The 16554-nt window shown below is 38.6% G+C and overlaps 1 protein-coding gene across 1 annotated transcript; it reads right to left on the bottom strand.

The window, feature by feature from the left end:
• Nucleotides 1-2078: 2078 nt before the first annotated feature.
• Nucleotides 2079-8060, bottom strand: LOC131976238 (nuclear receptor coactivator 7). The gene is made up of 7 exons (XM_059339169.1): nt 7920-8060; nt 5796-5991; nt 4841-4993; nt 4596-4748; nt 3838-3933; nt 3544-3617; nt 2079-3272 (listed from the first exon to the last, which is right to left on the bottom strand). Exons 1-7 carry the CDS (start codon nt 7943-7945, stop codon nt 3134-3136), a joined length of 837 nt encoding a protein of 278 aa, XP_059195152.1. The 5' UTR covers nt 7946-8060; the 3' UTR covers nt 2079-3133.
• Nucleotides 8061-16554: the final 8494 nt, after the last annotated feature.

Raw genomic sequence — 16554 nt, 5'->3', positions numbered from 1 at the left:
AGACCTGCACAGTCGATCCCAGAGCTCATCGAGCTGCACAAGGGGAAACCAAAAGATCATCGATCCACATTGTATGAGCATAATACAGCCACCAGATGGCGCTGTGGTTCAAAACATTTATTAATTGTTTTAACCATAGACTGTATAAAACAGCTTTTCTAACTTTTATATCTTTTTTTGGGTTACTGGTCCTTCCTAGAGTATGTTAATAAATGTGCTTCATGAAAACATCAGTTGCAGCCATTATTTTGTAAATTAAATGCTTAGAACTACTTTTTCCTTTATTTTAATTGATAATCTGGTCACAAATGTGAGTGTTGTTGACTCAGTGAATTGGACATTTAACTTATTGCAAAATAACTCACGTTTGAACCATTCTACAACAGAGACTTTTGGACTTAAAGATCAAATAGTAATTCATGTGACCAGTACAAAGGGGACACTGAGGCCTCATTTGGCAAAAGCAGAGTGAGAGAGAGCCCTTAAACCAATATGTGAACAGTAGTGGCCATAAAGATACTGAGGCCTGAAGCCAACAGCATTAGAAATGGAAAATAATAAGTGGCTTTAAAATTATTTCTTCTTCTTCTTCTTCTTTAGACTTTATTTATATGTTGTTTTTTTTTACAATGTAATGTTTTTGGTCCTTTGTGGACTTCAATGGAACGTGCTGTGTGTTTTCCACGGGCATGGTACGGAACAGTTGGTCCCTGGGTACTGGCATAAAAAGCCCCCTCCCATCTACCAGGGCACCCACACCACTGCGTCATTTGTTGTGGTCTCGCACCTTTTCCATTATACTTTCCAGGGTAACCACTGATCTATGAAAGTTCTTTTCACTTGTTTTCATTCTCGCTGGAGATAAAAAGAGTCTAAATTCTAAAGTTATTTAGGACTGTTCTGCTGTCAAACATACATCTTAATTGCTCTACTAGTTTAAATGTGGTCTTTCTATGGCCTTCATTGCCCATGGACACAACTATTTTAGAAAATTAATATCTGATCAGATTTGGTATGGTGGCCCCGGCAGCTCAACACACACAGCAAATAGCCAAAACAAAAGTAAATTAAGAAAACATCTTAACCAATTTGAAAAGACAATGCACATGGTGTAGAGCATTTAGGGGGAAACAAATGCTGCAAATAGAGAAGACACAAACAAATCAAAAAAGGCATAGGTTGTGGTGATGTGATCGTATGATTCAGATATTATTGCAGATATCTGCTGTGAGCCTTGTGCTTATTAGTTGCCTGTTAAGCAAAATAATCATTTTAAAATGCACTTTTTAGTTGACACTGGGAGCATTTCCCTTATCCTCTATGCGGTAGAGCGCCTATGTTCCTTCAGCTCTACATTCGAGAAAGAACCCTATCCCCTAACCCAGTGCTTCAAAAAGGGGCCAGCTCTGACACTGAAGAAACATGGGACTGATGTCTATGAGCTACTTGCAGTGGGTTTCTGTGTTTGGTGGTGTTTTATATATACGCAGCATTTTTCTAAACGCTGCAGATTTTATCCAATTTGTGAATATGTTTTCTCCTTGTGTTTTGTCTATAAGCATGTGTTCTCTTAACCTGCGGTGAGTTGAGTTCTCAGGCACACTGTACGGGGGCCTTTAGCTCCTTCAGTAAGACTGGCAGCCTGTCCAGAGTCCACTCTGCCTTTCACTGAGTGCATGCTGTTATGGATGAATGAATAGTGACATGTTATGCAGAACTCCCCCTAATTGTTTCTTCTGATTTGCTTTGTCTTAATATATTAGTTCAGGACACTTGGTGCTCAATATTAAGTGAACAGGACCATGTATGGTGTCCTGCAAACTACACTGCCTTTGATGGATGTGGAGCCCCCTCTCAGCTGGTGCAACAACCCTTTGTCTATGTGTCTGCAAGTTTACATGATCACACTTTTCCTATTAATGTCTGCTCTATTGTTTCATCTTTTTATGGGAAAAATTAATAGGAAACTGTATTTTATGTTTGTTCTTTCTATTCTCATATGTGCATGTGTTTCTTTGTCTGTGACATATGACTATTCTGTTATTTATACCATGAAAAAACAGATGTTGTTGTCAATGTTGTTTTAAGGGTTTATTAAGATGTCTTTCCCCAGGAAAGACAAAGTTTTACTGTGGTTTCACAAAGCACAGGCAGTGCCAGCACAGCCTGATATATTAACACACAATCACAAAGAAATATGAACCAAACAGGAACAAGAACTTTAAATATTTCGATTGTTAAGGATTTGAAACCTTTATATTGTCTATATATGCAAATAGATAGGCAAGTGTTTCACTTTCCAGAAACAGAAGTGTCAGTTAACCGTTGAGGTCACTTCCTCCACAAACCACATGCACCACAGATAATACAGTGTTTATAGTGCAACTATTTATTTTTTTAACCTGAGCGGATAGGTCATTTTCTGCAGCAGTTGTTTTCAAATGGAAAACATTAAAACCAGACCTTAATTTTTTAGAACAAACAAGTCAGTCACAATCATAGTCTAGAAAGGCCATTGTGTATCCTATCATGTCACAGTGTTTGTAACATAAAACAATTATTTCACAATTTTTTGGCTTAAAGTTTTATAGGCCCTTTATGTACCAAGTATGTTTCATAAACCTCGGGCCGCGAAAGCAAATAGAATATTCACACTCACACACAGAGAGATACATACTGTAGAAAATAGAAAAGTAATTTTCCTGAAATCCTGAATGTGCTTACAGTAGTTACAAACTCAGGCTGTGACCTTTGTATTATAATACTCCCAACAACAAAGGGAGGGCATGGAGGGCTTAAAGCGTCAGATGCCAGTTAATTACTGGTCTTAGAACTGATGTTTAGCCGGTTGTTTGAAGCAGCAGGACCCTGAATCGCAGGATTTCATCTGGCCACTTGTCTTTTATAGACACAGATCAAACCAGCATAAACAGAAAATCCAGCCTGAACAGGCCTCCGCTTCTGTATGTTGGCTAATCTGAGCCAGGTGCACCGAATATAGCAGCTGCTCTTACAGGTATTGTACATTTGTGGCTAAACCACACGTACTCCTTGAGGTCTGGAAGTGTTGTCATTCCAGACAGGACAGTGGATTGTACTTTGATTTTATCTGGTGTTTTCAGATGTTCTCTCTTCAGTTCTGCACAGTCCAGACTTCGAGGTCTTGTACGATAAAGTCCTCGTGTGTGGACAGAGATTCGTTGCGGAAGGTTGGACAGGAGAAGCTTGCGCCACGGTACAAATCTGCATCCAGCCACAGGCCAAATCCACCTCTACAGAACAAGAAAAAAATAGCACTTTAGAGTCAAATCTTTAAAAGCTGTTAATGTTATATGCACTTTAATGGTAATCTTTTAAAAGTTGTTAATGTTTTATGCTCTCATATACCAGGTGCTGTAATCTGACATATCTCACAGGTAGCGTTTAAGTTATTATTTTATGGTCTTTTTATTACTTTGTGACAGTGACAGAACTAATTGCTGCCATAGCTAAAGGTGAGCAAGTCTATATTTTATTGGGAAGATCAATGACCACATAACTTACCCTCCTCCACCAATCTGCAGAGATTCCACATTGCCGCTCACAAAGTACGAGTTTTCGCCGCTCCACTTGTATGCCTGGGAACATATCAAATGAAAGACATAAGACACTTGTACTCAAACTCAGTGCACTTTCAACAAAATATGTGAAATTTTAAATAAAAAAAATTCCTGAGATTGTCTTTAGTTTCTTAAATGATTTCAAACTCTACTTATAATAAATGCACCATTTCTCAGATTTGCTGGTAGATAAGATGTTATAACCACACTATAACCCACAAGGAAACCCCCCTCTTACCTGGAAGTCGGGGTTGAAGCTAAACAGGAAGGTTTCTCCGGTGCCGTAGCAGTATTTACTGACTTTGAATGGATCAGAAGAAAAAGCCCCAAACACCTAAAGAGATGAAGATATCAGTTTAATAAAGGAGCATCCACAGATATACTGTTAATCAAGGTTAGAGTTGCGTGATAAAGCCATAATCTTCTATCCTTATATAATCACTCCATATCTCGACAACAACATATATCACAATGTAGCATGTTTTCTGATTCAATAAAAGTCTAAAATTAATTAAAATCTAAAATTTAGTGCAAAATAACTATATAACAGTTTCAAGTGAAATTATAGAGAAGAAATAAAAACACACTTAAATCAAATTTATGTAGCATGATATACAGTCTTTAATTGAATGCCTGGTACAGCCATTTTCCATGGTTTTCTTGATAATAACCAAATCATTTTCGAGAAAACCATGGAAAATGTCAAGATATCAGCTCTTAAATTAAACTCTTATGAGATGTTTTTGTTGTTATCATGATATTTGTCCAAACAAATGTACCTTTGTTGTACCAGGCATTAAAATGAACAAGAAATTGAAGAAAACAAGGGTGGTCTAATAATATTTTCCATGACTGTATCTCAATATATATGATTTAAATTACATGATATTGACAGATGATAAATTATCATTTTGAATGATTGCCTCGCCTTATTGAGGACATGATTTTCAAACTGCCTACTGAGGAGCCTCAGAGACTTAAGATAAAGATGCAAACCTTTTTGTGCATGTCTTTGATGACCAGCAGCACAGGACTGTCCAGGGAGGCCATATTCCTGTACAGAGTCTTCAGGCTGCTCCCATGGACGGCTGAGCTGTAGACCAGGTGCCATGGATATTCCTGGGTCCTTGCTGGCATGTGGGAAGCAAGCTGTCAGAAAAAGAAATGTTAATCAAAAGATGTCACACTAAAAATAATTATCACAAAAGCGTGTTGATGGCTGTAATCATTATAAAACTTACTCTCTCCAGGTGGTGGTCCTCCAGCAGCAGGCTGTGGTTGCTCAGGACAGGAAGAGCATAATCTCCTTCCTCCTGGTACTCGGGCTCCTCTGCCTCAGAGTCCTCCGAGCTGCACAGACTCAGACGCCGCTTGGAGTCCTTTACTGTGATAATCTGGAGGAAACAAAATGAAAATTTTGAGAAACAGTGCACATGTGAAATCTGAAGGGTAGAGATGTTATTGCAGCAGTACTGTAGCTGCGGGGACAAGTTTAACACAGCTTCATCAACAGTGAATTCACAACTGGAATGGTTGATGATGGAGCTGGCAAGGATGAATGGAAAACACATTTCAAGCCCTCCGGTAATGATATTTTACCCTATAAATGCAGTACATCTCTGAACACAAATACATAGCAGTCTTACCTCAACGTACGGCTCCAAATGGTCGCTCGCAAAATAAAGCACCTTGAAATTATCTGTCAGCACCTTCATACTTCCTGACTTCACTGTCAAGCTCTGTACTCTAGAGCACCACATGTCTGCTATAACAAAACCGCCCAGCATCCATCACTTTTGTTCCCTGTGGGCTGGACTTTCACTTTCTGCCTCTGAAATGCTATTGGCTTGGAACTTAAGTGTAGGGGCTTCTTATTGGTTGGATCTGATACGGAGCAGTTTCTTTTCTCTGTAACAGGAAAGTAACGGGCGAGCCTGGGATAATGGGAGGGAAGTAGAGATAGGATGTCCATATATAGAGACTGGGATTTCCCACAACCTCTGGGATAACTGCCAAGCACTTTGGTGCCTCAGTTACTGTAAGTGAGGGATACTGGATGATTTTTATGGTATTGTGTTTGCAAATATTTAAACTTTTGAGTGTTTGCTGTCTTGCCCCGATGTTATCCTGCAGTTAAAGAACCATGGAGGGTTTTTATTTAATCTTAAATCATATGTGTGTATATGCAAACCTTACCTCCCAGTTTTTAGCAGTGGGGTCGACAGGATTACTGAGGAGTTTGTTGATGGCAGACGCCTTGTTTTTCTCCACTACCACATATCGGTTCTGATGTTTCTCTCTGATGAGGTAGCGGGACTTGCGGGGCTTCTTGTTGCCCTTGGTGTAGTTTTTTGGTGACCACTGAACAAAGAAGGTGTAGAGGTGGTCGACCCTGGAGAAGCCAAAGGAAAAAATGCATCTTTTATGAATAGATAATCATCATATATTACAGTGATTCTCAACCAGGGTTAAAGAAAACAGCCACATACGAGTATTATCACTGTAATGCCTGAACACTGTGTTGCAGTTAACTAGTGAGCAAGTTAAAAGTAATGACTGTTCAAGTGATTAGCCTAAGTAATGGATCAATGGTTGAAATAGTTAAAGGTAACGTATAAATGGTTTTAGTACTGCACTAAAAGACTATTTACCTTAATGTAGCCTAATAGAAAAATGTTGTAAATAGTTAGCTAAATGTAAAATTAATTGTTAAACAGTTGAAATAGCCATCTAAAAGTATTGGAAAAACTATTGAAAGTGAAAAATTAATAAAATGTTTGTTAAACTAAACATATGAAACAATGCATAAAGGGTTGAAGTTGTTCGCCTAAAAAACTTAATTAAATTAAATAGCCTAATAGAGAAATTATCTAAATATTTAGCCAAAAAGTTTGGGATAAAAAGCTAAGCTAAAGCAAATTAATAAGTGGTCAAAATTGTTAGAAAGGGGGCGTCCCAGTGGCTCACTGATAGAGCGCATACCACTAAAGCTGAGTCCTTGCTGCGGCGGTCCATTTGCCGCACGTCTCCCCTTTCCATTCTCCCCCAAAAAATTATCTGAATAAAAAAAAAAAAAAGTTAGCTAAAAGTAATGCATAACTGTTTGAAACAAGCTTCACACCATGTAGTAGTAGTAGCTTACCTGCTGACCAAACCAACCTAAACAGTTCAATTGTATGAAAAAAAAAATATATAATAAATAATGTTATCGATTTGGAACAAACAAATGGTGGTAAATGATAAAGGGGTGCATGTGTAATCTGATAGAGCTGTGGGGGGACCTCACTCCAAAAAGGTTGGGAACCACTAGTAATTGTGCCTGAACAGATAAAGTGTATATTCATGTGGCCTGCCATGGCTGAAATTAATATTTTCATATGAAAAGCAAATGATCAAATAGGTTACAATGCCATAATATTATCAAAAGAGGAATTCAACCGAACTACCACATAACTAAAGCAGATTTCCTGTGTGTTACGTCACTTAAACCGCAAAACAGATGTTAGACTTTTTCTGCACATGTAATACTGCTGCAGCTTTAAAGCATGATGACAGTTAGCCAAACCTCTTTTTTCCAATGAAGGAGAAAACAAATGAAAAGTTCAGCAACTGCCATATACTCTATTATCTTCTGCGTCATGTCTGGGCATGAACAGCTAGAAATTGAAGCATGCTTTGAATGTTTAAAGCAGTAATCATGCTGGGGTGAGGATATCCGAGGGCACGAGGGAAAAAAATAGGAAGCCCTTGTTTGGAGTTAGGCTGTTTATGTTGGATTCTGCCCCGTTCTACAGACTTCCAAAAGAGACCCACTTCTAGGTAATTTATGGCTTAAATCCTGGAAGTCTATTTACCATTCAAAAGCAGTTACAGTATGCAGCAATTTATAGTAAAAACCCACTTTGACACAATCAAGCCTTTCTTTCCCTAATGCTCATTCTTCCTGTTGCACACACATAATCTCTTACTCATCAGCACTTCAACTACTCCTTTCTACCATGGACTGACTAAAAAAACTCCCCCATGCTTTTTTCGTAAAAAAGAAATGTAGAAATAATTGCATCACCAAGAACACTAATCACTAGAAATTTTAAGAAGACTTGTAGGCTACCCTATGCATGATTTGACCTCAAATAATGTCCAATGACTGCATTTAAAAACTTCTCACCATTAAATGTCTCTGCATTTCCAAGCTCACATTGTCTAAATTTGTTGAAACAAGCAAACTGAAATACCGTCTGATTGAATTCCAGATAACACCACCATTCAGGACCCAGCATAAAAATGTTCACAGCTGTCTTGATGACTCGTTTCACTTACTCTCCAACGCTGTAGGCGACTCCCATGGCTGATTGAAGATGGTGGTAAACTGTAGAGCAGGAGAAGGAGAGAGTGAATGGTTTGGAGGCTCAGTGCTGAAGCAGCTAGTCCACGCTGAGTCTCTGCTACCGGCAGCATTTTATACCTCGGGATCAATGGCTGAGTTAAGCCCCTTTGATCATAAACCCTCCCTTTCTCCCCTTGACAGCTTTACATGACCAGCACGTATGCACAGGAGGATTTCACAATGGGGCCTGAAATTAAAAGTTGGTGACACATTAACTCGACCTGCTCAGGGTCTCTGTCCTTAAATCTGTCTGGAGTTCAAACCGTTACTGTGTCAAGGTAGTGGCATAGTGACTGAATGAGCTGGCTCAACAGAAAGTTACAGGCCTGCCTGTCTGTTGGTTTCATTGCTTTTTCAATGTGCCTTCTTGTCTGTGTTTCCGTCTCGCAGTTTCTCTCAGATGCCTGGCCCAACTCCAGTCTCATCAGAGGTGAATAGTAAACTAATTATATTTCCATTAAAGTTAATTCCGACATGTACTTGACTTGAGCATATCTGACTCCACTACCCTTCAGGGGCATTTTTAACTCCCCTATTCATCCTTCTGCTACAGTTACTGAATGTATTCTAGATTAAGATTTTAAAAACTGTCATAAGCTAATCAGAAATGAAATGCATTGTTATGTAGTTCATGAAAGTAATGATATATGTAAAGTAGTTCAAAGTAGCTCCATCTCAACCAGATACAACATTATAATGCTGCAACATTAGAAACATTCAAATAATAAACTATAAGCAGCAGGCTCTGTTCAAAATTTGTGAAGATACGGGTATCATATGGCATCATCATTATAGCTTTTCAGCAAGGGAGCTAAATAATGCTCCAAAGTTAGGCTTACATTTTGTCAAGGGAAAAACTGACCTCTGACCTCAAGGTATGAGCAGTGTCAATGCAATTTTTTGCATGCAGTATAAATTTGAAATTAACACATTTGTAAATGAATATTTCTGCACACTGGAGTGATTACAGAATGTAATTGTATTGGGACCATTTTTTAACCAGACCTATCTACAGAAAATTACCTGTTGTGGCATTCAGAGCATGTACAGCTTTCCTCAGTATATCAACAATAAAAGGGTTTGTTTTTTCCAGAACAGAAGTGCTCGCCATCTAACCTCTGAAAAATGCAAATTCTAACAGGTCTCTCCAAAATTCCAAAACTTTTTGATACCAAACCACAGCATGGTTTCTCTGTGGTGTTCCTCATGGCATTGGTGTATCAATGTGTATTGTTTTGTGGTTGTTTTTAAGGAATTGTTGACTATTCTTGAGTGGTCAAAAATGATTTGGTTTGCACGAAATCTTTGTAATAAATGGTAACAACACAAAAACTACTGCAACTACTGTGACATAAAGTTGACACAGATTGCTGTGTTGAATCTCAAAATAATCTTCTTGTTTCCATCTTTAAAAAAATGTACAACACTTCTTTGTGGCATAAACTGTCGACCTTCTATCTACTCCTAAGTATCCCCAGTCTATACAAATTGTGAGCCTTAGCTGTGCCGGTGTGTGCTTACCTTTGGACAGATACCTCTTGTGCTGTTTCCAGGCTTTGAGCTGACCTAACTGGCTGCTGGCTTTCCATTCATATTTATAGCACTGCCAGGAGGATGGTATTGATTGTTTCATCTAAGTGAAGAAAGTGAATATGCATGTTTCCCCAAACTTCTTAAAACATGAATTTGAATGCAACACATTTAATTGTCACTGGGTGTTTTACAGACCGTTATATTGGTACTTATAATTTGGGCGCTTTGTCCTTTAAGGCACCTCATCACATTCATCTCTCTCTCACTTTCTCTTTTCGTCTGTTTTTGCCACTCTGCGTCTCTCTCGTGTTACCTTTTAACAATACAAAAGGGAAGTGATTAACGGTTTGTTGGGCTGTCAGTTTTTGAAAAACGAAACATTAAATAGGCTGTCCTCAGAGCATGCAGTCATTTGAAACTTTTTGGGATTATGCAACAAGAGGAATCTGATGATACATTGATGATAAATGGTTTAATGGCTTGTGGGGGCATGATTTAATAGCAGCTGTTCATGTTTGTAGTGTGTGTGTGTGTGTGTGTGTGTGTGTGTGTGTGTTTTGTAACAAAAAAAGTTCATCTGTCTCCTTGTAGCTATCACTGATACCTTTATTTTAACAGGCTCCACTCTATCAGGATTATGCAAATGCTCAAGTCTTCAAAGCAAGATTTAATCAGGGCAGCAAACCTTGATTGCAGTGTTGACCATTCATAAATGATCAATGTTCAATACAACCTATCAGACCTAATCAATTTCATTTCTTGGCTATTGTCTCTCTGCAATAATGCTCAAACAGAATCACAGAGTTGTCTGTTTCTTCTATCTGTGGTCATTAGGATTAACTGGGTGAAGACAAATAAACTCAATGGGCCACATCATCTGAACTTGCTAAACTATTTAGGCAGTAATCCTACTTGTGGGAGCTGCTTTGTTGGTGTTATTTCCAGATATCTTCACTTTTAGGACTAGATCTTTCTAAAACATTCTCAGTGCTATATCAGATATTTACAGCAAAGGGACAATATATCCTTCAAGCTGCACAAATTACAATGGCAGGACTGTGTTTTGTAAAATTACAAAATAACAGTGGTTCCAGTTCACAGGTTTGTTCATGTTCAGATATCAGCTCAGGAGATTACAAAAGGGACACCCTGGGGTCAGCATGGTGAAGTAGGATGGAGGAGATCAATTTGAGACGATGTCCTGTCAAACACAGAAACAAGATCGATACGTAAACTAGCAGGCGAACAGATATGCACGCTGAAAAAGGCTGACATATAAATGCATACATGCAGACATGCATGTGCCTACACTCATACATACTCACCTGATGCATGCATATGTGCAATTGCTAAACATGAGCACATGGTCATGCTGAAGAACTCTGCACAACAGCACAAGTCTGTTTGGTTCCCACTAAAAAACATCGAAACTGCACCACCTGCATAGTCTGCAGTATTTCCTGCCATCAAAGCAAGAAAGAAAGTGTTTTGCAGCTGAAACCTCCAACTGAACTTAAAGAAGATTAAAACTATTGTAAACAGTCATAAAATTATAATATCTTCAAAGGTAACATACTCAGTGTATCTTCTTTTCTAATTGGTCATAATATAGTGCACAGTCTTGCATTTTTATCTTTAAATAATGGAGGGAAATATATGATAAATTGACATAACTATGCAAGCCATTTTTCCATTTGATTTAGGATTGTTTTATTGTTCCCTTGTTGAGGCTCTATAGTGAGACAAAGTGACTTCGAGATTAGGTATTAGTCATTTTGATAAATGTGGAAAAATTCCTTTCACTTTAACCGTAAACAACTGAAGAGGTTACTGTAATGTCGTCACGTTCCGGGGGCTCTGGGTCTCTGGGAAATTACATGTAAACACACACACACACACACACACACACACACACACACACACACACAGTTAAGTGAGTCGCGGGGGCAATACATGGACTTACATTCATTTCCTGGAGACATTGCCTTTATTTCTAGTTAAACATATATTTCTACTGTAATTTTTTATTGTTTTTTTTAATTATGTATTAACTAATATATCAACCGAAATCCCAACATAAAGAGCACTTACCAGACAAAACACACACCCCCAGTATTGTACCCATTTAAAGTTTCCTTTTGGCATTTCCTGGGCCCACACACTCCTTCTTAGCAGAAACTTTGTGACCACACTCTATACAGTCTATATCTGTAGGCAGTGCAACCAAATCTAATTAGGAATCCTGAACTCAAACCCTAACCCAAATCTTAATCACTGATCTAAAAATGTTGCTCTTTTCCAACAAGCCATCTGAAATTAATAGGCCTTTAGTCTGAAATGTGTCCCTCCCTGCTGCCAGGAACACACACATACACAAAATACATCTTTGTCATTTTCTTGGCAGTATGTTGTGGCATCAGTTGTTGCCGAGCCGTTATTGCTTCACCTCTCCTCCAATTCCTGTAAATCCTCTCTGGCCCTGCAGGCTTCCAAAGAGACATGGGAACAACCACTTATGAGCCAACATGCTTGTTTCTCTGGGTTCAGTGCACACACACAAACAGAGAGACACAAACACAGTAATGGGGCGTGCAGGCACACATACACAAACAAGCATCATTTCTGGATTTCTGCTTTTTTGCTCCTGTATGCATTTGGAGGTTGGAATGTAAATGCGTTTGATAGTTTGTCGAGTTGCAGGTTGCATGCTGGTTCCCTCTGTAGCCTAGAGCTGCATGTTAGTGTGCTTCAACACTGTGCACCAGTTGTGCATGAGCAAGCTGAAGGAGTATGTTGACTTTTCATAAATCTATAGAGATCTATAATCTATATATAGATCTGATGCCATTGATTTGTTTGACTGCAATTTCACCATCTTATGCATCCACACATGCTTTTGCAAGATCATCTATTTACCACAAACATTTAACATAAATGTTGTTTTGGTATAAACAAGATGAAACCTATTTACAAGATATCCATTGACATTTGATGAGAGGGAAGACTTTTTTCTCACACTGGCAACCTATTCAATAGAAACAGGCCCAGCGGTGCAATGGAATCTATCAAGCTGGTACTTGTTTGATTCTGGTAATTATAGACAATGACACAGTGGCAAAATCACATCAAACAAAAAGCCCAAAGTGGAATGTATTAGCCTTCTAACCTACTCTCTGTTCTATCCTAAAATGTATGTTACCAGCATGTAGCTTTATTACTTTTTTTCAAACTTATATCAGTAACTTTGATCAGTCTGTTCACAACAGTTGGATGGGTCATCTGTGCACAACATCTTATTAAAGCCCACATTCACATTTGTTATTAGGTAGGTAAGACAAAATCTTTCAAAAGGGAATCACAACACATATTGTTATTCTCTAAGCTATTAGATGGATGGGACCTCTGTTCATGTCCTGTGTGAAACCAAATGTCAACATTGAGCTATAAATTGTTAATTTAACCCACCCACACTATGATGCTTTCCAAAACTTAACTAAGTAGTTCTGCTTCACAACGTGAAGTTTAATACTGTGACGATCTCTAAATAGTCTTCTATACTTAAACTGTGCCTGATGCTGCCAGTAACGGTTTACAGGATGCTGGTTTGCACACAAAATGATTTGTCTCTAATGCGACCCGCAGGAGAGTTTCCTGAATTAGCGCCGGACAGAGATCAACACTCATACATAAGCCTGATTTGATAATTTGATAATTCTTTGTGACATACCCTCAGTGGCCACTTTATTAGCTAGTGAGGTGTACCCAAAAACGTGACAGTGTGGTCTTTTGCTGCTGTAACCCATCTGATTACATTTTTTTTTTTTTTGGTTAGTTAGTTAGTAACTGTTGCCTTTCTATCACCTCCAAGCAGTCTGGCCATTCTGCTCTGACCTTTGACATCAACACGGCATTTTGGCTCACTGGATATTTTATCTTTTTCAGACCATTCTCTGTAAACCCTAGAGATAGTTGAGCGTGGAAATCCCAGTAGATCAGCAGTTTCTGAAATACTTACCAACAACCATGGCACATCCAAAGTCACTTAAATCACCTTTCTTCCCCATGCTGATGCTCAGAATAAACCAGCAGGTTGTCTGCACCATGTCTACATGTCTAAATGCATTGAGTTTCTGTCATGTGATTGACTAATTCAATATTTGTGTTAAAGAGCAGTTGAACAGGCGTACCTTATAAAGTGGCCGGTGAGTGTATAGTGAAATAAAAACTATACAAAGACAGTATATCTAATGTCTGTTTTTATGTTTCACACAGCATCCCAACTTTTTTGGTATCAGGGTTGCAGTTACATTAGTGAGTAAATGTTTACATTGGGGAAAAAACAGCATTCTGAGCCAGAGATGAAAAATGTCATCATTTTTAAAAATATATAATAAAAAAAAACAATAACAACCTAATTTTGGCAGTCCGTGGCCTAGAGGTTAGGAATCGGGCTTTTAACTGGAGAGTCGCCCTGAAGTGGACTGAAGTGCCCTTGAGCAAGGCACCTAACCCCCCTCCACAGCTCCCCGGGTGCAGTAATGTGCTGCCCACTGCTCCTTGTATGGTGTGTTCACTTGTGTGTAAGAAAAGGATGGGTTAAATGCAGAGGTTGAATGTCCCCATTGTGGGATTAATAAAGTAATTCATCTATTCTAATTCATATTTAGCTTTGTGTTTTTATATGGTGTCTGCGGGAAGCTAAATGTCAGAGGTCATTTGAAGTTACATGACCACAAGTTGAACCCCATGGAGGAATTGATTTCTACCTATCCACAAGTCTGCTCGGGTTACTGCTCACGATGCGTATGCATGTGCACAGGTTTATGCTATCGCACGTGTGTGTGTGTGTGTGTGTGTGTGTGTTGCTCAGGTACGTCTGCTTAGATTTGATTTGTTAATGAATATGTATTTATGCGGAAGTCATCCTCAACTGTTGATGTGTGGGTGTGCAGTGCATGCAAGTCAACAGTGTACGTGTCTAGGTTAGGAGATAAAACGGGACAGGATCAATTGAGAGAGCATGGCTGCAGCAGAGTTCACACAGAGGTTAGAGGTTTGTGTCTTGCTGGATCACTATTATGAATTGTAATAATACATAACTGTATTATACAAACCTGTAATCTAACATTACTTTTTAAACTGTCACGGCTCAACATCTAAAACAAAACTTGGCATGTCACCTTTCTTAGATCTTAAATCAGTCTCATCCTTAAGGCCCCCTTCACTAAATAAGGAGTATTTTCTTGTGTTTATGCCCCCTAAAATGACCTTGACTAGACTGACTAGCTTCTGTGCAAAGTTTGATATAAGAAAGGTTTGTCACAGTCCTCTAGTGAATGCAGAGACGCCTGTGCACTTCACTACAGTCTGAGATTCAAACGTGAACCAGGCAAGCTAGATTAGGTACCTCACTACTTTGAAGAATCAATCAAAAGCAATACAAATCTGGAAGGTTCACCACGGGGCAGACTTGCCATTGCAGAGGGAGAAAACACACAAACATCATCACAACCACCAGCACGGTGTCAGCCACTGCAACTTACAAGCTATAAAATAACTAAAAGATCCTAACTACACTGAACATTTTGATACCTCAGCTTGCTGGTTTTGGTGCACAACAGACTCCTCATGTGAAGTCAGACCCGAAGCCTTTTCACTGGTCGTCTTAGCACCCCAGCAGTGGTGGTGCAAGGCCAGATCCAGAATTCCTCAATGAGGGAGATAAGATTTGCTTCCAGCCCTTCTCAAAGTTTTTTATTACCTTTTTATGCAGGAGGGCCAGGACTTGCACCATTCAGAGTAAATATGTGTGTAAATACAAACTTAATAATATAGTAAATATAGTAATATTCCACTTACTCCACTTGTTGAAGTGAAGTATGTTGAAGTCATTATTTCATTCACTCCCTTTCATTACCATTTGCCAAGTTTGCTAGTGCACAGAAAGAGACTTTGCTCATGGCTGCTCATTGTGAAGTATTAGTGCTCCGAACCAGGTTAATGCAATCATGCTTTCATTGGGGTTATTTTCTGCATGCTGAGAAGCCAAATCTCAGAGCTAAAAGAAACTGGTTTGGACTGGATAAGGCACTGCTTTTGTACTCCGTGCGTGTGTGCGTGCATGCATGCATGCGTGCGTACGTGTGTGTGTTTGTGTGTTTGTTTCTGTCGTAGGCTACATTTCAGGATGAAAAAGAAAAAGCCCTAGTAATATAAAGCATACAGTTTATGCAACCTCAGGATTGTTAACCTACATGACGATATTGCATCCATCTTTCTCTCTCATTATGTTTTATGCCCTTTTCCTTGTCTCTCACCCACTTCCAACAACCCAGAGGAAAACTGCTTACCAGGCACTTTGTTCACATTTAACTTTAAATGCCTCTTAGTGACACTGTGATGCAACGTATGTAGTAAAGCACATAGTTTTAGCCCTGATGACGGTGTAATAGCTCTTACTCTGCTGTGTCAGCCAGGGTTAATCAGTGATATTTTTGAAAGAGAATGTTTCACAGTGACCCACTTTCAGAAAAAAATGCAGCGTGCGACACTGAGGTTAAGAAAGACCACAGGGGAGCAACTCTTGAGATCATGATCAACTTCCTCTGCAAACAGGGCGTGATTCAAGGGAAATTCGTGGGGTATGAGATGAAAGCACTGTTTTGATTTCTTACTGCATCCGCTGTACATTCCACTCATCAAGTTTCCAAATTTTACTGAAATGGAAAGATGGACAACTTAACCTGGCATTCTTTACTTTCTTAAATAAAATAAAATAAAATAAAATAAAATAAAATAAAATAAAATAAAATAAAATAAAATAAAATAAAATAAAATAAAATAAAATAAAATAAAATAAAATAAAAAATGAAATGAAATAAAATCAGGGGCTCCACAAAGTATGTCAGAATGAGCCACGTTTGCCTGATACAGCTCTCTCTAATAGGTTTTGTTGTATTTTTCATTTTGGAATCTTGCCGTTTAATTTTTTATTTGGGATTTGTTTTTTATTTCTATGTTTTTTTTTCTTTTTCA

The sequence above is a fragment of the Centropristis striata genome, chromosome 8 (assembly GCF_030273125.1).
Source record: "Centropristis striata isolate RG_2023a ecotype Rhode Island chromosome 8, C.striata_1.0, whole genome shotgun sequence".
In the NCBI taxonomy this organism is placed as follows: domain Eukaryota; kingdom Metazoa; phylum Chordata; class Actinopteri; order Perciformes; family Serranidae; genus Centropristis; species Centropristis striata.
The sequence above is the reverse complement of the archived record's forward strand: the minus strand, read 5'-3'. Positions and strand labels throughout refer to the sequence as shown.